This window comes from Bos javanicus, chromosome 8 (assembly GCF_032452875.1).
Source record: "Bos javanicus breed banteng chromosome 8, ARS-OSU_banteng_1.0, whole genome shotgun sequence".
NCBI classification, from domain to species: Eukaryota; Metazoa; Chordata; class Mammalia; order Artiodactyla; family Bovidae; genus Bos; species Bos javanicus.
The window spans coordinates 71069583-71090256 of NC_083875.1; the positions used below are offsets into that span (position 1 = coordinate 71069583).

Sequence of the window (20674 nt, forward strand, 5' to 3'; positions counted from 1 at the left end):
CTGGGACTCAGACGGGACGGAGCTCAGCTCGGGTCCCCGGGCCTCCAGGGAAGAAGGTGAGAGCGACTCCTGCGCCCTGTGCTCCGGGGGAAGTGGGCGGGTGGCTGCCGGGCCGCAGGGCTCTGAAGCGAGGCGGGCCTCTTTACCAACGCTGGATGCCAGGCGCGGGGAATCTTCAATCAGGAGTCTCTGGAGTCGGATCTCGGGTGTAGGGTCCCGGGGGAAGGCGACCGGGGAGAACAGAAAGTCCAATAAGATTGGATCCCTGGTCGGATCCCTGCCTGTCCCAGATATCGGTTCCCTCTCCCGCCGTTTCTTGCGCCCGCATCTTTGCTGCTCCCACATTGTTCCCCGGCGCAGACTCTGGGCCCTTCCTTACTCACTGTTTGCCACCGGTGCTGGCGCCTACCGCCCTCCACGTTGAGAGGAGACCCGGAGTCACGCACCATGACTTCCCCGCTCCCTTCACCGTGTAAATTCCGGGATGCCCTGTTCTTCTCGCCGTGCAGGGACCTTCTCCCACAGCAGGATTCTGCCTGGGGCACCTCTTCTGCGCTGGGAAAAGGACCCCGCAGGAAGCCGGGCAGGGTGGGGGAAGGACCTGGCTGATTTTAGGGAGGGGGCTGGTGCATCTCAGAGGATGAGATGGCTGGCTGGCATCACCGAAGCAGTGGACAAGAACTTGGCAAACTTCGGGAGATGGTGAGGGACAGGGAGGCCTTGCGTGTTGCAGTCCATGGGGTCTCAAAGTGTCGGACATGACTGAGAGACTGAATACACACTGGTTCCTCCATCCTGACCTCACGACCTGACCCTTGTCCCTCTTCCCGGCCCTGCGGAAACCTCTAGAACTCCTAGCCAGGAGGCCTTCATGGAGGTACCAGAGGTGACAGATGCCCTGGTCCAGAGGGCAGGGGCAGGGGTGAGGCAGGCCCGCAATGCATAGTTGGCATTGGTGCAGAGCTCCTCTGATTTCTCACCTGTATGCTGCTGGGAACCGTCGTGGTGTGCGCTGGCATCTTGCACTTGTGCCGCCTCCATGCACTCCAGCGTCACCAGTGTCCTCCATTTCTCCTGGTGGCTCTGCTGGTGACGCCTTGGATAGTGGCCACCCAGGCAGCCAGAAACTAGCCCTTTGGGGACTTATGTGACATCTCAGTGGCCTTTGGCATCATGTGCGTCACCTCCTCCACCTTGTACTTGGGCCTCAGCAGGTCAGCCCCTTCCACTACCAGCAGCATGGGGCCTCCCAGGGTTGTTCTAGTGGCCACTGTGGTGACCTGGCTGTCTTCAGTTTTCCTGTCCTTTATCCCTCTCTGACATCAGGCAAATGGGGCAGGTGACAGAGGACAGAGTCCAGCCTAGCAGTGCAGAGCTCCCTATCTGGGTTCAAAGATGCACCACTCAGCCTTAGCTGCATCCCTTCGGTGGCCTGCCTGATGGTGGTTGTAGTGGTAGCGATGATGGTGGTGATGGAGAAAGGATGATGAGGAGAGTGAATGTAAAGGTGGAACCCTCTCAGGCTAGGCATGGTAGTCAGAACTTTAGAGGGAATCAACCTCAGAGACCAGAGTTCCAGGATGAGGCTTAGAAGGGGAGTCTCTTTTGTAAGATCACCCTGTTTGTGAGGGACAGAGAAGAAACCAGGAATCTAGTGCCATGATTCATATTCCTGTTGGGAGTCATTTGGACTAAAGGCAGCCCCAGCAACCCAAGGTCTATCCCTGGTCAGTGGCACCCTGTCCACATAGGTAGGGGCTGCAGAACCAGTCTTGAAGCCTACTTGGTTAAGCCATAATTTTTTTTTTTTTTTTTTTTGGTTTGGCCAGACTATGCAGCACACAGATCTTAGTTCCCTGATCACAGGCCAGGGATGGAACCCATGCCTCCTGCATTGGGAGCAGAGTCTTAATCACTGGACTGCCAGGGAAGTCCCAAGCTATTATTTTTAACTTGTTTGTTGGCACATAATTTAGTTGGCAGATTAACCAGCTCATCTTCTGGGGGACTTGTGGATATGAGTCAATAGCAGGTAAGTTTTGAGGTGGTGAGATAAGAGGACCATAGCACATGCGGATGCTAAGGCAGTAGGCTTGGAGTGGGTGCTGGTGGGCTGAGGGGACCTGAGAGGTGGGTGGAAGTCACATTTTGGAGACATGTTCTGCATAGGGAGTAATGCCTTAATGCCAAGTAGGGAGTAGGCTGAGGGCCCTCAGAGCCAGGGTCTGTGTGGACAGCAGGGGCCCCAGCTCAGCCAGGACCCAAGGTCACTAGGTTAACATTGTAACATCCTTCCTCTCCTTCATAGGGTGGAGGTTGAGCAAGCAGGATGGAGTAGCCTTTTCTGGTTTTTGGTCTACAGATTGTAACTGGGTGGCAGAGAGATGTCACCATCTAAGGTTGGCAGCTGGATCTATGATTCTGTGGCCCTGGCCCCTGGTCTGTGGCTAGAGGAGATCGGGAGAAACTGTGATCTAGTTCTTTTAGAACTAGAGCACCCAGAATGCCTCACCTGTATGCAGGGACCCCCATCTCCACCAGTCTTATATCACGCTAGGTGTTTTACATGGGTTTTCTCATTATGGATTAATTCATCATTAATTAACTCAGTGAGGCCAGCACTCTTAGCCCCATTTCACAGATGAAGAAGCGAAGATGGCAATAATACTGCAGTGGGTTGCCATGCCCTCCCCAAGGGATCTTCCTGACCCAGGGATCTTCCTGATCAAACCCGTGTCTCCTGCATCTCCTGCATTGCAGGGGGATTCTTTACCACTGAGCCACCAGAGAAGCATTGGCCTAGTACAGAGTAAGCCAATTCAACATGTCTTAGCTCTCAGACTCATAAGGGCCTTGTTGCCCTTCAGACTGGTCCATCCAGGGACCCTCTGAGTTCATTGTGGAACCCTCCTCTCTTGCCAGTGGGTGACCATGTGGGACGTTCTAAGAGATAGGTAAAGCAGAGTTTGCATTTTGTTTTAGATAGTGTCTGTATCTGGATGAACCATCACATGCTTTTCTATACCTCTCTGAGTCTGTGCCCTCTGCAGTGTGCTACTGAGAGACATTAGATTAAAAATAAACATTAAGATCCTCATAGTCAAATACTGACTGATAAATAATGTAAAGACATTTTAAAGGATTAAGCAAATAAGAGTCAAATTTTCATTAGAAATTCTTCATTTCACCCAGTTCTCTTAGGAAAGAGCATCTATAGTCTATTGCAAATTCACTTCTAAGTGTTGGCTAGGCTAGATCATGTGATAGTCACTAAAAAAAATTATACATTTTTCCTGTTCTCTCTCTCTCTCTATATATATATATATATATTTTTTTTTTTTTTTTGGCTGCACCACACAGTATATGGGCTCTTCGTTCCTGACCAGGGATCCAACCCACGTCCCCTACATTGGAAGCACTAAGTCTTAACCGCTGGAAATCAGGGAAGTCTCTTTTCCTGTCTTTTTTTTTTTTCCTTTTTTTTATTCTTCATATCTTTGTTAGGGCAAAAGAGATGCAGTTTTTCTTTTGGTAACTTTTCAGTTCAGTTCAGTCGCTCAGTTGTGTCTGACTCTTTGCAACCCCATGGACTGCAGCATGCCAGGCTTCCTTGTCCATCACCAACTCCTGGAACTTGCTCAAACTCATGTCCATCGAGTCGGTGATGCCATCCAACCATCTCATTCTCCATCTCATCCTCTGTTGTTCCCTTCTCCTCCTGCCTTCAGTCCTTCCCAGCATCAGGGTCTTTTCAGTGAGTCAGTTCTTCTCATCAGGTGGCCAAAATATTGGTACCATTTACCTCTTGGAGAAGGAAATGGCAACCCAGTCCAGTATTCTTGCCTGGAGAATCCCATGGACGGAGGAGCCTGGTGGGCTACAGTGCACGGGGTCGAAAAGAGTCGGACTTGACTGAGCGACTTCACTTTCACTTTCACCTCTTGTTCTGGATTTGTATTTTATGTTGGCCCCTTCATGGATCACAGCCTTGTCATGGCAAACAGGCTTGTGTAATTCAGTGAAGCTAACAACAACTTTGTGTTGGATAAAGTTTTTATATCATTCTTATTTTTTATTATTATGATTTGAAACCTATATATTATCTTTCTAGCCTTTCAATGGTTACCTTCAAATTTTTAGCATATAGATTTAACTATATATTTTTCTAACAAATTGTAAAATTCTTCCTTATCTCTCTTTTCACTTTCAAGAATTTAAAGATATTCTAGCTATGCATTGAACATTATCCCCTGCCCATCATCTTATTGTTGGCTTTAGTTTGGCTTGAAAAAAATAAATGTTTTATTATGGAAAATGTCCGCCACACACAATAAGAAGAATAATGTACACATTGCCAGTTTCAATAGTGATCAGCATTTTGCCAATCTTGTCTCACTTATAATTCCTCACTTCTCCCCCACCCCAATATATTTTAAAGCAAATCTGAGGCATCATACCATTTTATTCATGAATACTTTAGTATGAAGAAACATATTAATAAGCATAACTTTAGCAGCAATAAACACACTGGAAAAGAAAGAACAATCCTTCATATCGTCTAGTACCCAACATGTATTCCGATTTCTCTGACTTTATCAAACATGTCCAATAGTTATTTGCTTTATTTGAATCTGGATGTACAAAGGCCGATCTCTTGAATTTGGTTGGCATATCTTTTCTTACCTATAGTAGTTTTTTTTTTTTTCATGTTTTAGAGTTGGACACTATTCAGTGACTAAAAAACAACAATTTATAACGTAATTTTCCTAAATATTTTTCTCTACATACATTTAGAACATACTGGAACGTGCTTCAACTATCAAACATAATGTAGAAGATACAAGAGAAGAAAAGTCTATCCTGTTACTTACATGTTTGCTTACTGTTCTTTCTTCCTTCCTGGTGTTCCAAAATTCTTCCTTTCATTGTTACCTTTTTGTGCAGAGAACTTCTTTTAGCCATTCTTTCAGGCTAGGTCTCCTGGCAACAAATTCTCTTAATCTTCCTTCATCTAAGAGTGTGTTGATATCTTCTTTATTCCTGAAGTATGTTTTCACTAGATATATGACTCTGGATTCATTGTTTTTTCTTTCAGCATTTGAAAAAATATCTTCGTTTTGTTTTCTGGTTTCTGGCAAGAAATCCACCGTCATTCAAATAATTTTCTCCCTTAGGTAAGATAAGATTATTTTTCTGGCTGATTTTAAAAAGTCCTTTGTTTTAAGTTTTCAGATACTTAATAATGATGTGTCTTGGCTTAGATTTCTGTGGTTTTGTTCTGTTTTTTACTTTTTGAATCTGTTGGTTTATGTCTCTTTTCAAATCTGGGAAGTTTTCAGTTATCATTTCTCCAGGTACTTTTTCAGCCTTACCCTTTCTCCTATGTTTCTGGGACTCTGATGACACAAGTGTTCAATCTTCTTCCTATGGTTCCATATCCCTTGGTCTCTGTTCATTTTTGTGTTCAGTCTGTTTTCTCTCATGTTGTTCAGGTTAGGTCTGTTGTCTTCTAGCTCACAGAGTCTTTCCTTTTCTTCTATTCTGCTACTGAGCTTTTGCTTTTGGTTACTGTAGCTTTCAATTCTAAACTTCCCTTTGGTTCTTCTTTATATCTTCTGTGTCTTTGCTGACACTATTTTTTTTTTCCATTTTTTTCCCAAATGTGTTCATAGTTGCTTGTTGAAGTATTTCTATCATGGTTGCTCCAAAATCTCAGATAGTTTAACATTTCTGACATCTCAATGCAAATTGGAGTCTATTGACTGCCTTTTTTTCGTTGAGTTTGAGATCTTCTTAATTCTTGGTACCACAGATTATTTTTTAATTGAATCCTGGGCATCGTGGGCATTACGAGATTCTGAATATTTTTTTTAATATCTCTTAAATAATTAATCTTTGGCTATGCTACATCTTTGTTGCTGCACCTGGGCCGTATCTAGTGGCATTGAGTAGGGGCTACTACTCCTCACTGCGATTGTGTGGGCTTCTTATTGCAGTGGCTTCTCCTGTTGCAGAGCATGGGCTCTAGGTGCGAGCACCTCAGTAGTTGTGGCGTACGGGTTCAGTGGTTATGGCACATGGGCTTAGTTGCCCTGCCACATGTAGGATGTTCCCCGACCAGGGGTTAAACCCGTTTCCCCTGCCTTGGCAGACAGATTCTTAACCACTGAACCATCAGGGAAGTCCCCTGGGTCTTTTTAACTTCTGTTTTACCTTTCTTTGCCAGCACTCCAGAATGGGCATGAGGGGCATTGCATTGTTACTGCCAGGTGAGGGTTAAGGCCCAGGTCTCCCATTTAGCCTCCTTTGATACTAAGATGTATGGTCCTCATCACTGCTGGGTGAAGGTGGGAGTCTGACTTCCCACAAGGCCTCCATGGATGCTTTCCTGGCTGGAATGGGTGGATGTGCTGCTGTTTCCCACGTGGCCTCCGCTGACACCATAGGGAGTGCGGTTTCCTCTTGATCTCCTGGTGGCAGTGAAAGTCCTACTGCTCACTAGGTGTCCTCCGATAGTACTCCAGTGGGGAGGGTGCCTTTTTACTGCTGGGTGGGTGTGGAAGTCATGTTCTCTGGTGGTCTCTACTGACACTGCAGGCAGGGCCCAGGGCTCCTTACTGCCTGAAGGGCATGAAAGTCACAGCTCCCTACTGGACCTTCTTTCACATCATCTTGGTAGGAAGGTTGTGACACTTCATTACAACCTGGTCAGGGTGACAATCTGGGCTCCAACATGGCCTTAGCTGGTCTGAGTGGGAGTTGTGTTTGGCTTAGGTTGAGAAATTATTATCTCAGAGTGCTCTGCCTGGCTTGCCTGCACATTTGGCTAGAGAGAAAACATCCCCTTTCGTTAGGGTGAGTTTTGTTGTTGTTTTCGTGGGTCTGTTTTGTTCTGTGTCCATTGGTACTTCCGGGTTGCTGGCTTCTTCAAGCTCCAAGTCTAAAAATTTGAGACATAAAGAAAACCCAGATCTTTGTTGTTCCTTGGAACCAGAGACCCATAGCTGGTCTTCTTTCTTTCCTCCACCTTTTACGTTTGTTTTGTATATAATGTCTAGGGATTTTAATTGTATTTAGTGCAAGGAATTGGCAAAGTGTGTTTACTCCATTTTCCTGGAAGTCCTAATTTTCTTCTTACATACATCAAATGGATATTCCATCAGGCTATGTATGAAGCCAAACATTCGTATGTATGCTGTATCTAAACAACTCTTGTTGATCTTCAAATGTTGTGACTCCATTTCTCTCTAATATTATAATACTGCTTACTAACTTAGTCAAATGCTCTTATATCTGCCCACTGAAAATTTTAAGTTTCACCACCTAATGTATTAGGTTCTCTAATACACATGTTAAAACTATGTAAACAATACAAAGACTTTCAATAGCAAACATTAACTGGATATTCTTAAACTTCATCTTAAACATGGAGAGAACAGTTGGTTAGCTCATGCAAGCTGAGGTTAATACTGTCTCAGTTTGCTTAGAGTGAGGAGATGGGAAATTGGGACATAGATTCCAGTGCTGCAGGTGACCCCAGTGGCAAGGGAAGGGGCGCTGGATTATAATTTAGGGTCACTATGGCAGTAGGGAACTCTAGATTCATCCCTTCAGATGGGGCTGCTTGCAACCCCATGTCACCTGCATCAGTCCTTTCATCATCATTCAATCATACCTCTTGTTTCAGGTAAAGCTCTACAGTACACACCTAACATGCTTCTCTGGTTGATTGGATTCATCTAGTTTATTTAATGCCTGACTTCTGTGTCTGGTTATTGACCACAGTATCAACTCTAATGACATTCTTGCCGGGAGCCACCATGGGAGATCCCACCCATGACAAAGGTCATGTGGAGAGGACCTGACAGGCAAAGGCAGAACAGGACTCAGAGGGATTCCCTGGATCTGCTCAAGCATCTACCCCAAAACTAAAATCTGTCTGTCTACTGTTTATTATATTATGCCTTTCACCAACTCTTCTGACATTTACAGGGGACTATCCCCAACCACCTTTCTCTGAAGAAAATCAACTTAGGGCTCTAGTTACTAAGTCTCCTGGGCTTGAAAGGAGCATTTTTACTTTAACCCCTCTGTTACTATTTTAGCTTACTTGGCAGGTTTATCCACACTCTTGCAACTAACGCACATGATTGTTCACAACCAAGCATAACCTTCGAGCAATAAAAAAGCTTTATTAGAATAATACTGCATTGTTGAGTCAATGTTTGCTGCCGAATTTCCTTGTCCTTTCCCAATGTGCGCCTGGGAGTGCATTAGCAAAAATAGTTGATATGCAAGAAAAACAAGCAATAGCCTTGGCATTAGCAACATAAAACCCTTGAGTTAGTAAGTTCTTTCTTTATTGTAACCCACTGCGCCTTTGCTCCATAAGAATGTAGCTCTGTTTCCTGAGGGGGACTGCAGACTGGAAAGATAGAGGGAAAGCAGGTTTTCTGGGTGACCAACCTTTATCAAGAAAGAGTTACAAAATGTTAGCAGGCCACAGGGCCAGAAGATGATGTGCACAACATAAGACCCATGTTTATGAAAAGCTATGCAGAACATGTCCTGGTTTTGATAAAGGTGAAACTGATGTAATGCTGAGCTGACTTTGTGTGACTCTGTATCTTTCACCTCTGGAAATGTGTAACTTAGGGTATAAAAGCTCCTTTTGAAAATAAAGCGACAGACCCGGCTGCATCAGAGCTTGGTCTCCCCGTGTCATTGTTTTTTTCCTTTTCTCTCCTTTTCTCTCTCTGTTCTTCTTTCAGGATGACTACTTGAAGCACAGGGGCTTTATTGGCTTTCTGTGTAAACCAAGGAAGATTTTGATAGGATAGATCTTCCCTTTTATTTATCCCTAATCGCCGATGCCATTCTCTTGAGGGAATCCCTGGATCCAACTGGGGCTGGACCCCGGTACATTCTTAAAGATGGAAAATCTTAACCAGGTGATGTTCCGGAACATGGATGTGACAGGCTAGATCTGGATTAGAGCAAGTTCCAACTCTGCCTGTGGTAGCTGGTTCCTTGGCTAAACCTCAGGTTGAAAGTGAAAATGTTAGTTGCTTAGTCATGTCTGACTCTGTGACTCCATGTACCGTAGCCCACCAAGGTCCTCTCTCCATGAAATTTTCCAGGCAAGAATACTGGAGTGAGTTGCCATTCCCTTCTCCAGGGTATCTTCCTGACCCAAGGATTGAACCCAGGTCTCCTGCATTGCAGGTGGATTCTTTACCATCTGAGCCACCAGGTTATTCCTCTGAATAATCTCCAACTGAATGGGCCACTGTCAAGATTCAGTTTATGCCATTTTAATGGCAAACTTTGTGTAAATAGTAGTTATCTTCTTTTTCACAAGGTTTTGTGTCACAGATTTATTTTCAGCCTTGTTGACTCCATTTTTTGTTTCCTCTGTGATGAACATGATTGCCTCTTTCATATCTTTCTATGCCTCTGACAGTTCACACTCCTGACATTCTGTTGGTTTTTCCATCATGACATGAAAGTCAGACTTTCTTTGATTTCCTTGAGAACGTGCAGTAGTTACTAACTGAAATGTCTTCTCTTTTTTTTCCAAGAGAACTTTCCACGTACTGTTATCCTCTTTTTTCTATGATGCTTTTTTAACTTTTTATTTTTGCTGTAGAAAATTTGCATACCCTGCTGCTTTTTGTTCTGTTTGTCTCTGACTGGGGACCATTCAGTGCTCATCTGGTATTTGTCCCCCAATCCTGTAGGTAGATGCACTTTGATCCCCTTCCCCATTTATTTTGGCATCTTTTGGTAACCTCCACTTGCAAGTGGAGGCCTTTGTGCTAATTCTTTTTTTTTCCTTTTCAGCTTCCAACTTATCTGAAGAGTGTGTAGTGGAAACTGCATTCACGGGCAGCTTCCTCTGAGAACCTTGTTTGAGTCTCTCTGAATGTGTTGAAATCTTCTGTCACGGACCAGCTCTAAAGAGGTAGGGGTATAGCCTGTATCTTGGGGTTTTGGTTGGTTCCTTCACTGTGGGGGAGAGATGGCCACTTTATTGAGACGGTTAGTCCTTTTCTTTTTTTTTATTTTTGGCTGTGTTGGGTTTTTGTTGCTGCGTGGGTTTTTCTGTAGTTGCGGAGAATGGTGCTTCTCTCTAGTTATAGCATCAAGACAAAAGCAAGCGCAAAGAGAACTCAAGGAGGCGAGTCGTGGGCTTCTCATTCAGGAGCACAGGCTCAGTAGCTGTGGTGCATGGGCATGGTTGCTCCATGGTATGTGGGATCTTCCAGGGTCAGGGATAGAACCCATGTCTCTGGCATTAGCAGGTGGATTCTTTACCACTGAGCCAACAGCGAACACTGAGCCTTTGCTTTCTAAGTTAGCAAGCATGTGTGCAAAGTGGGCATGCCTCCCAGCCTCACACTTCCCATCACGGAAGCCTGGTCGGATAAATGCCGTTGTGTGGCCCCTCAGTGTTCTCTCAGGCAGGTCTGATTCCACTTCAGTTAAGCCAGTGTGGAGTGTGGGTGGGGCTGGTGGAATCAGAGTCCAAATGGGTGTCCCTGTTCTTCCTGCTGCATTTTTGCCCTCCACCCCCCAGGGAGTGGATGTCCCTCCAGGCCTGAGACTGGGGCAGGGGCAGGCCTTCAGAATCTCCTCTTAACAACCAGGCCCCCAAAGGATACTCATGACTCACCTCCTTGAGTTCTCTTTGCACTTGGTGTTGTCTTTATTTTATATCCTTTTTATTCTTTTAAAAAATTTTATTTATTTTTCGTTACACTGGGTCTTCATTGCTGTGCACAGGTTTTTCTCTAGTTGTGTCAAGTGGGGCTACTGTTCGTTGCGGTCTGAGGGCAGTGGCTTGTCTTCCTGCCAAGCACAGGTTCTAGGGCACAGGTTTCAGAGTTGTGGCCCACTGGCTTAGTTGCCCCAAGACATGTGAATCTTCCTGGACCAGAGATCAAAACTGTATCCCCTGCACTGGCAGGCAAATTCTTAACCACTGGACAACCAGGGAAGTCCCGATTCTTTTTAGTCTTGAAAAACTATCTGGAAAGATAGTTTTTGTAAATATAATAATATCCCGATAGTTTTTGTAAATGTAATATATAAAAAGATATAATCCCACCATCTTTTAAAAGAAACATTCTGGGAAAAACTGCAAGAGAGCAAAATGCACCTTTGTTTTTCTTCATTGTCCTGTTCCCAGCTTCTCCCAGCCTGCCTTTTAAGGGTCAGCCTCCTTGTGACCTTTCTTGTATCCTACTGCAGGGCCCACTCAGACTGTCCCACCCCTGTACTAAAACTCAGGGCCCTGCTTGTTTCAGGATGATCAAAGGCTTACATTTCAGCACCTCCCAGGGAAGAGGAGGATTTCAGCCCTGGTCTCCTTGATTATAATAAGCCCATCTCATGGCTGTCTGATGACAAGAATTTCAAGCCCTATTTAAGGCGAGTGCTGGAGTTATTTTAGATGTAGCAAGTTCTGCAAATCACCATTCTAGTGGCTACCACGCCCTGTTATCCACAGGCTAGTGCACCTTGTCAGTGACCCTGTGCTGTGAATTGGACCTCTTTGCAGCTTCCATCGATAAGGGCCAAAGGGCGATGAGATTCTTGGTGTCCAGAAACTTCCTATGTATCCCTCTCTTATGTCCCTAGGGAGGGGATCAATGAACTGTAAAACCTGGTATCCCCATGACCTAGCATGTAGGAGCCACTCCAAACGATTTCCCGAATTTAATTGATCCTAGGAGACAGTGTAGGGTTTCCCAGGTGACTCAGTGGTAAAGAGTCCGCCTGCCAATGCAGGAGACTCAGAACACACGGGTTCGATCCCTGGGTGGGGAACATCCCTTCTCAAGTGACCTGTGGTCTCAGGGGCAAAATGAGTCAATAAAGAACACGCCTCTGCCGTTGGGGTGATGCCTCCCCCGGGCCGCGCGGTGGCGCTGCAGCTCCGCGAGGCCAGGGTGGTTCTGGGGCTCAGAGGCGCGCAGGCTTCTGGGGACCCTAGATCTGCGGCGGCGACGCGCGGGGCGGCCGCGGTGAGTGCGGCGGGCGGACCTCGGGGCAGGTCGCTCCGATCGCTCGCGGTCAGCCTCGTGCTCCTCCGGGGCCTCTAGCTCGCGGGCAGGGAAGAATCGATCGCGCCCGCGGATCGGGCCCGAGGCAGCAGGGCGCGGACCTGGGGACGGCGAGAGCGACCGCATCGGGGGCCGGGTGACCCCTCCCTGCCCCACCACGGCCCTGCCGGGGACCCTGGGCACGACCCTTACCCTCCTCGGAGCCCGGCCCTTCTTTGATCTGAGGAGAGACCGTGTCCTCGGTCGTGGAAGGGGCCGGGTTCTGTGCTCTGATCGCGGCGGTGTCGCTTGCCCCGCAGGCTCTCCCACCTGTCACCCTGGCCCTTCTCTGCTTGGACGGCGTCTTCCTCTCCACAGCCGAGAATGACTTCGTGCAGCGCATCCGGGAGGAACTGGACCGCTTCCTGCTGCAGAAGGAGCTGTCAAAGTAAGCCGGAGTGAGGATGGCGCTCGCTCTGCCGCTGGGAAGAGCAGTGTTCGCCCCTAGCCTCCTTGCCCCTTTTTGTCCAATGGTGCATCTAAAGTAACTGGGCTCGCAACTGGCTCTGATCTTGGCCTTTAGGTCTAATAATCTGCTGTCAGGCCTCTCCCCGCTGCATCTTTCCTGGGTAACACCAAGCATCGTCTGAGATGGAAGAGCCCACCCCTGGAAGGAGGATGGGGCAAAGTAGTTCCCCGTCATACCCTCTATGGGCAGTCCATTGCAGTCAGCCTGGGACCCCAGGGGGCAGAGCGAGCCTAGGTTCAAGCCACCGTTAAACCAGGAGTGGACTCCGTGGGGGTCAGACCTGGGGGCTGCTCCTGGAGCTCCTGCTCTGCTCTCCTTCCCATCCCTCCCCAGGGTCCTCCTCTTTCCCCCACTCTCCAGTCGGCTCCGGTACCTGATCCACAGGACAGCAGAGAATTTTGACCTTTTGAGCAGCTTCTCTGTTGGAGAGGGCTGGAGGAGGAGGACGGTCATCTGTCACCTGGACATCAGGTATGTATCCTGCCGCCTGGGAGGCCCCTCGTTGGTTCTCCCCCGGGGGTGGTCTGGTGAGCTGGTCAGCCTCTGGGAGGGAATCAGGGCTGGGTGACCCCCTTTCTCCCCAGCCTCAGTTGCTTAGAGTCAGTGCTGCCTTCTGCTCAGCAGGGGAGTAGAGGTGCATTGTTGATGGAGTTCCTTTAGCAAAGTCAGCTTATGCACGTTTGGCCAAAAGAGAGAGGGCTGTTTAAACAGTGGGGATGTCCACCCAGCATTGCTCTCAGGGAGCTTGGGCCCTGCAGAGGCCATGGAACGTGAGAGCTCATCTAGCAATTCGCTCACCTGTCTCCATGTACATCTTGAAGGATTTTATCATAATGCCTATAATCCTAGCTTTCAAAGTTACATACTTTTCTCTTTTTTTGATCTGTTTTAAACTTTTTATTTTGTGTTGGGGTGCAGCCAATTAACAATATTGTGATAGTTTCAGGTGAACAGCAAAGGGACTCAACCACACATATACATGTATCCATTCTCCCCTAAACTCCCCTCCCATCTAGGCTAACACACAACATTGAGCAGAGTGCCGCATGCTATACAGTAGGTCCTTGTTGGTTATCCATTTAAAATATAGCAGTGTGCACATGTCCATTCCAAGCTTCCTAACTATCCCTTCCGCTCATCCCACTGTGTGTGTGTGTGTATGTGTGCTAAGTCCCTTCAGTCACGTCGGACTCTTTGTGACCCCGTCTGATTATCAGCCATTCAAAAGAATGAAACAAGCCCTTTGCAGCAACACAGCTGGACTTAGAGATTGTCATCCATGTTACTGCAAATGGCATTGTTTCAGTGTTTTGAATGGCTGATAATGGGATGGGGTCGCAACGAGTGGGACGTGATCTGTCTGCAGTACAGGAGAATTGGGTTCGATCCTTGAGTCGGAAGGATCCCCTGGAGCAGGAAACGGCAACCCACTCCAGTAGTCTTGCCTGGAAAATCCCATGGACAGAGGAGCCTGGTGGGCCACAGTCCATGGGGTCGCAAAGAGTCAGTCACAGCTGAACTACTAACACACACACATACAGACTGTCCTACAGAGTGAAGTAAGTCAGACAGAGAAGGAGAAATATCATATGATATCCCTTATATGTGGAATCTAAAAAGAAATGATACAAATGAACTTACTTACAAAACAGACTCACAGACTTAAAGTTACATACTTTTCTAATAACATAGTTTCTGAATGCTAGTTACTCATCGCACCCTGTAGCAAGTGGACTCAGCTGTCTCATAGTCGGTTTATAACACTAGAGGAAGAGTTGACCTCGATTTATAACACTAGAGGAAGAGTTGACCCTTTGTGCTTGTTCAGGGCATCCCCTCTGATGGCTCATTAAGTTATTTTCCAGGGTCACTGTGGCTTTGGTTTTTGCCTGAGACTGACTCAAGAGCCTCAGGCCTGAATGGCAGATAACTCCAATAAACCATTCTCCTGGGGCTCAAGCACCCCTCTGATCAGTGCCTGCTCCTACTCCAGGTTACCCAGTTCAGACGGATTCTCTGGCCCCTGCCGCCCTCCTGCCTCCCACCCTAGCAAGTACCGAGGTCCTCGGAAGCCCACCGCAAGCCAGGGAGCGGCTGCTGGTCCCCCAGGGGTGAGGGCCGGCCGGTGGCATCGTGGACGCAAGCCGGACCAGGCCTTGTATGTGCCCCGGGTGCTGCGCCGGCAGGAAGAAGGAGTGCTGCCCGCTCCTGCAGAGCTCCAGGGGGATGCTCCAGCTGGCGGGCTCTCAGAAGAACCAGGAGATACTGGTGCTGGGAACCCCATTGCCGATCAGGAACTTCTCGTGTCGGTGACTCAGGCCACAGAGGACCAAAAAGGCCCTGGTCAAGGCTGTGAGAAAGAGTTGCTGCCAGACCCTTTGGCTGCTGAACCCTCAGAGTCTGAGAGCCACGCAGGGACCGGAGACAGGTCGGAGTCAGCCGCACAGCCGGAGCCCGGGCTGCAGCTGGACTTGGAGGAGGGAGATGGGACTGAGCTGGAGAGAAGCCTGGCAGCAGAGGAGGAAGTGGAAGAGGAAGAGGTGGAAGAGGAGGGACCAGGCAGCTGCCCCGAGGACGATTTCAGTGAACTGCTGCAGGAGGTGATGAGGCTCTTAAGCCCGGAAAAGGGAGGGTGGAAGTGAGGTGGGTGTAGTCAAGGGTGGATGGGGCGGAGGGTCAAGATATATGGGGGTGCGGGTGTTGAGTGATAGCGGTCCCTTAGGAGACCAGTACTCAGAGGGGAGGAGGCTCAGGATCTGGGGTCAGGGGTGTGGATTGGATCCCACCTCAACCAGGTTATTTGGCTTTTCTAAGTTTCAGTTTCTTCCTCTGAAAAAATAGCAGGTGCTAATACACACTTCCCAAGGGAACACAGTGCTTCAGAATGCACTGCAGACACTGGTCATGAAAATTACTCTTCTGCCTGAAGCTTTGTCTTACAAATCTCTTGTCCTGGGAACCCTGTGTCTGCCCCTGAGCCTGGCTGCGGTGTCAGTTGGGAGGGCAGGCAGCCTGTATCGCTATTTTACAGATGAAGGACACCAGAAAGCCTTGCTCATCATCACTTCGTTAATGAGAAAAGGAAAGATCCTGGGCCTGCCTAGCTCCACCTCTTATTGACTGCAACTTGGGGCAGAATTACTTAATTCTTTGGCTTAGTTTACCCATCTGTAAAGTGGGCCTACAGACTAGAGTTTTGGGGATTCTGTGAAACACAAAGTGTGTTAGTGTCAGTCACCCAGCGGGGACTCCCCTAAAACATGTTCCTCCATCTCGTGGCCCAGTCTGCCATACTGCTATCTTTCCCAGACTCCTGTCTGGGTTCCTCACCTCTGTGTCAATGCAGAAGCCTGTGGGATTCTCAGCGTGGGGTTTTGAGAGCACTCCCTCGGAGTCTGGTGTATCCAAGCTCCCCTCACTAAAGGGTCTGATCTCTCGCAGATAACGAACAACCTGACCCAGAAGGAGATTCAGGTAGAGAAGATCCACGTGGACACATCATCCTTTGTAGATGAGCTGCCTGGAGAGAAGGATTTTGCGCACGTGGTGGAGATCTATGACTTTGAGCCGGTGCTCAAGACTGAGGACCTGCTGGCTACCTTCTCTGAGTTCCAGTGAGTGCTGGAGAGGCTTTGGGGTGGGGATGGAGGGTGGGGAGAGTGCTTTCTTTCTGGAGAGGAGCTAGGACAGGGCTTTGTGTTGGGGACGCTTGCCTGCTCCTCCTTCAGTGTCCAGAAAGAAAGGCAGAAAGTAGGTGTGGTTGCTCTGGGTGCCATGCTCCCGGGCAGTTCAGCTTGCTGGCTGTGACTGTGCGGAGGAGGATGACAGCTGAGTTTGTGGACAGCTTTTGGAGGCTCAAAACCTGGTCCTGCTGGCCCAGGCAGTGGACCTCCAGCCTGGCCCCCAGCATGCTCACATGCCAGCCATGACCCTGTGGGCCCACTGCCTCCCCCTGCTTCACGGCCAGCCGCCCAGTTGGAGAGTCAGCAGATGGAGGGCTACCTCCATAGAGGAGCTCTTTCCGGGATGAATGGGGCTTGAGTAGCTCTGGGGCAGAGTCTGCTGGAGAGGGGAGAAAAAGTGAAAAAAAGACTTCTCCCGTCTCCCCAGATTCCTTTGATCCAAATCTAGTCTTTTCTCCTTTCTTTTTTTTTCTCCATACTTGTTTTCTTTTCTCCAGTCCCCCTTCTAGGGCTGGGCCAGACCGGGGCCATTGGAGGCTTCCTCATCCACAGAGGAGCCCCAGGCCCCAAGACTGCTTTGGTCTCCCACAGGCCCCAGACTCAGGAGTGCTTTCCCAAGTGGCAGGAAGAAAGTCAGGACAGTTTCATTGACATGCTTGTAGTATCAAGTCCTGTCCTCACCATGAAGCCCTTTGTATCCAGCCTCAAGCCCTACGCCCTTGGCCTGGGGGGACCACGTCTGTGAGGGGCCCTCTTCACCCTTGGCCTTGTGCTCTACAAGCTTGCAGTCCTGACTTCCTCAGTTCTGGGAGTCAGGGGCCCACCAGATCTCAGAGGTGGGGCATGTCTTTCTGAAGTTGTCGTATGGTCTTCAGGGCAAGTCTGCCCCCGATGGTCATCTCCTTCCTAGAGGAGATGAACTTGTCTTGGGCTTGGTGTATTTGAGGACTGGAGGGGGGAGGGTCTTCCTGCAGCAGGAGGGGTTTTCTGCATTCACTCTCCTCGTCACTCTGTCTCGTCCCTGGCACAGAGAGAAGGGGTTCAAGATCCAGTGGGTGGACGACACGCATGCACTCGGCATCTTCCCCTGCCCAGCTTCAGGTAAGGCAGTGCGTGGTGGCCTGGCTCCTCCTCTTACTGCTGTTGGGAAGGGAGGGAGCCTCGTTTCCTGGGGTGAGGATCCCCCAGGTCAGGGTGCAGGCTGCCCTAAGCTGATGGACTGGCAGGGAAGTTCCTAGCCACCTAATCGGAAAGTCCAAGGGGGCGGAGTGGGCACTGGGCCAGGAAGCTCCCACCTCTTCATCCTTGCGTCTTGAGTTCAGAGGTTTCAGATTCGGGTGGCCTTCACATCCTAAACGAAAGCATGTGAAGGTGCCATTTTTACAGATCAAAAACATTCAAATACTGGTGGGCCTTTCCTGGTAGTCGAGTGGTTAAGACTCCAGGCTTTAATGCACAGGGCATGGGTTCAATCCCTGGTCAGAGAAATAAGATCCCACATGCCATGCGGCACAGCCAGAAAAAAAAAAAAAAAAGCATTCAAGTACTGGCAGGTTCTTATGGTTTGAGCAGATGTGTTCTCATTCCATTTAGATTACAGCCTCAGGAGATAGGTGAGATGACTCCATTTTACAGATGGAGAGACTGAGTTCCCCGATGTCAGTGTCCGATCAAGGTTATGAAGCCTCTAGTCAGTCGTCAAGGCCGGGGAGGCCAGCTAGTCTCCTGGCTGTCATTCCGGTGCTGCTCCTCCCTCTCAGCATTTTCCTGCACTGCCCCTGACACACCGCTGCACAGTTGGTGTATATTTATAAAGAGTCAGTCCCCGGCCCCCCTTGACTGGGCTTCGCACAACCACTGGCTCTGAACACAGAGTGGGGAGTGACCATGGCTGGTGTGGGCCCAGTCTTCAGGAGAGCCTAAACTTTTAGGGACGGGGGGCAGTGTCTGGGCAGCAAGAGGCCTGGGGCCAGGTGGGGGCTTCAGCCCCAGAGAGGGAGGCACTGAAAGGTGGGGGCTGGGGGAGGCCCTCCCGGTCCATGGAAGGGATTAGCATTGGGCTTGGCATGTCCACGGCTGCCTTCTGGGCTCTGTCAAGCTGGCCAGGAGCCAGGGGCAGGCCTCGGGCTTTGGAAGGCTGGGGCCTGCCTCTCCTGATGTCAGAACCACAGGCTCACCATGTGGCTCCCGACCCCCGCCCCACCCCCCAGGGCAGGAGGGTAGAAGTTGGGGCATGGGCCCTCCATCTGAGAGCATGGCAGCCCTGTGCAGGCCTGCAAGCTCCAGGGGAGAGCGAGCTGATGGGGCAGTCCTGTCCCTGAGGTTTGGATGGGTGGTTTGGATGGGTGTCAGAAGCGGCTGCCTGGGCTTTGGGGTGACATGTGTGTTCCTGGGTCCTGAGGAGGCCTCAGCAGGAAACGCGGATGGCTCCAGACCTGCTTTCTTTCCTTAGCTGCCGAGGCCCTGACCAGGGATTTCTCCACACTGAAGATCCGGCCCCTGACGCAGGGAGCCAGGCAGTCCAAGCTGAAGGCCCTGCAGAGGCCAAGTAAGGGAGGCGGTGGTCTGGGTGGAAGGGCGGCTCGAGTGTGGATCTACCCTCTGATTCACTTCCCTCTAAAGTTCTTTGCTTTCTGGCCCCTGGGCTGCAGTGACCCATGGGGTGGTCCTCGCCCACCCCAGGGGTCCTTTCAGGAGAGCTGTCTGCCAGCTGCCCTGTCCCAGGCTTGCCCTCCATTGACACCTCTTGGGAGTCTGGTTTGGGATGCAGAGGGAAAGCTTGGTCTTTGTGTCCAGCCGGGGAAGCCATGCTTTGCTGTAAGGTATACAGAGCTTGGCCTTGGGTGTGACCCTGACACTGGCACTCCCTTAAATCGGCCTTGAGCAGGTCACTGGATGTATGTGAGTCGGTCCCTTTCTCTGAGATAAGCGTTGGAGTGAATGAGAGAGCCTGGCGGACGTGCCCCCGCAGTGGTGAGAGGCACACAGAAGGTACCACGTAAATGATGGCTCCTCCCCTTTACTGTCCTCCTTCCAGGGAGCACAAGGGGGCTTTTAGGGGCCAGTTTCCCATGGCTGCAGAGCAGTGGCTGGCTGGCAGAACTGGCCTAGAGAAGCCTGCTGAGGCCATCCACATTCTTGTGGATTACATGGTCTTTGTCCCAGACTTCTTAGGGACGATAAACATCCTGGCTGTTGATCCAAGAGCTCTAGATGTCCCTTCCTGGTCTGCTTGCCCTCTCAAAGGGCCCCTGCAAGGCAGGGAGGTGGACAGGATTAACGCCACCCCTGCCCCCGACAGAAGGAGAAACAGGGAGGGCGGGGAAAGATGGCAGGGTAAGTCAGGACCCCACGTGGGGCCAGGAGCCCTCGGTGGCCCCTCTCACCAGCATCAGGCCACAGAGGGTGCAGCCAGGCCTCAGGGGTGGGCTCTAACTGCCTCCGACGCTGCTGTGTCACCCAAGGAGAGGCCACAGCCTTGAATTCAAGTCCCCATCCCATGGGGCTTTCCTTTCAGAGCTTCTGCATCTCGCGAAGGAGAGACCACAGACAAATACAGCCGTGGCCCGGAGGCTGGTGGCCCGGGCCCTGGGGCTCCAACACAGAAAGAAGGAGCGGCCTGCAATGGAGCCTCCTGCCGTTCTGAGGCCCTGAGAGGCCCAGCCCGCCTGGATCGAGCTCCCCAACCCAGCTCGGGCCCCAACACCACAAGCCTTTACACACACCGGAGCAACCCTGAGCCATCCTTGGAGCATCGCTATGAGGCGTGGTGGGCTTTAGTTTGGTCTAGTTTCTGAAGCTGAGTAAAAAATAAAAATTGAAGAATTGTAACATGATTGCTTCAAAATGTAATGGTCCGCAGTGGAACACTAGGGGGCGCTGTTTGCCTCCCATTGGAGACCTAGGGCTGCTGATGAAGAAGCTGGTTGATTTAGGTGACTGACCTCAAACCAGCTGGGCCTCCAAGGCATTTTTGAACAGAGCCTGCTGTTTGTGGGTGTAGGTTGCACCTGTTGTGTGACATATGCCCAGTCTCCCCCAGAGCAACTCTGGGCTATTGGCCATGCTGAGACACCCCCTGCCTCTGCTGTGTACTGCCGTATTACCAGTGGTGTGGGTTACAGGGGTCCCTGCATAAATAAACATGAACTCGCCTCGAGGTGAAATCTGAAATGCCCTCTGAGTTCCCTCCCCTTGCAGGAATGGGTGGGAGGGCAGCTTTGTGGGGACAGGGTCCCAGTACACTGGTCTTTCTGGTTTGAGTGGAGCTGGTGACGATCCTGGCCCTCTGAGGTCATCATGGACCCCATGGCCCAGGTTTGCTGGGCCACAGCCCACTGTGACGCAGAGGGAGCCCCGGGCCTGGCTGGATTGGGGTTCACTCTCACTGTGCCCTGGGGACTTGGGGTCAACCC

General features: G+C 49.9%; 1 protein-coding gene across 2 annotated transcripts; it reads left to right on the plus strand.

Annotated features, from left to right (window-relative positions):
- Positions 1-11891: 11891 nt before the first annotated feature.
- Positions 11892-20090, plus strand: R3HCC1 (R3H domain and coiled-coil containing 1). 2 transcript variants are annotated; one of them, XM_061425846.1, is made up of 8 exons: positions 11892-12029; positions 12368-12495; positions 12910-13047; positions 14570-15176; positions 16018-16190; positions 17290-17360; positions 18712-18807; positions 19777-20090. In XM_061425846.1, exons 1-8 carry the CDS (start codon positions 11907-11909, stop codon positions 19911-19913), a joined length of 1473 nt encoding a protein of 490 aa, XP_061281830.1. In that variant the 5' UTR covers positions 11892-11906; the 3' UTR covers positions 19914-20090. The 2 variants fall into 2 exon arrangements, with proteins under 2 accessions (XP_061281830.1, XP_061281831.1); XM_061425847.1 differs by having other exon boundaries at positions 12937-13047.
- Positions 20091-20674: the final 584 nt, after the last annotated feature.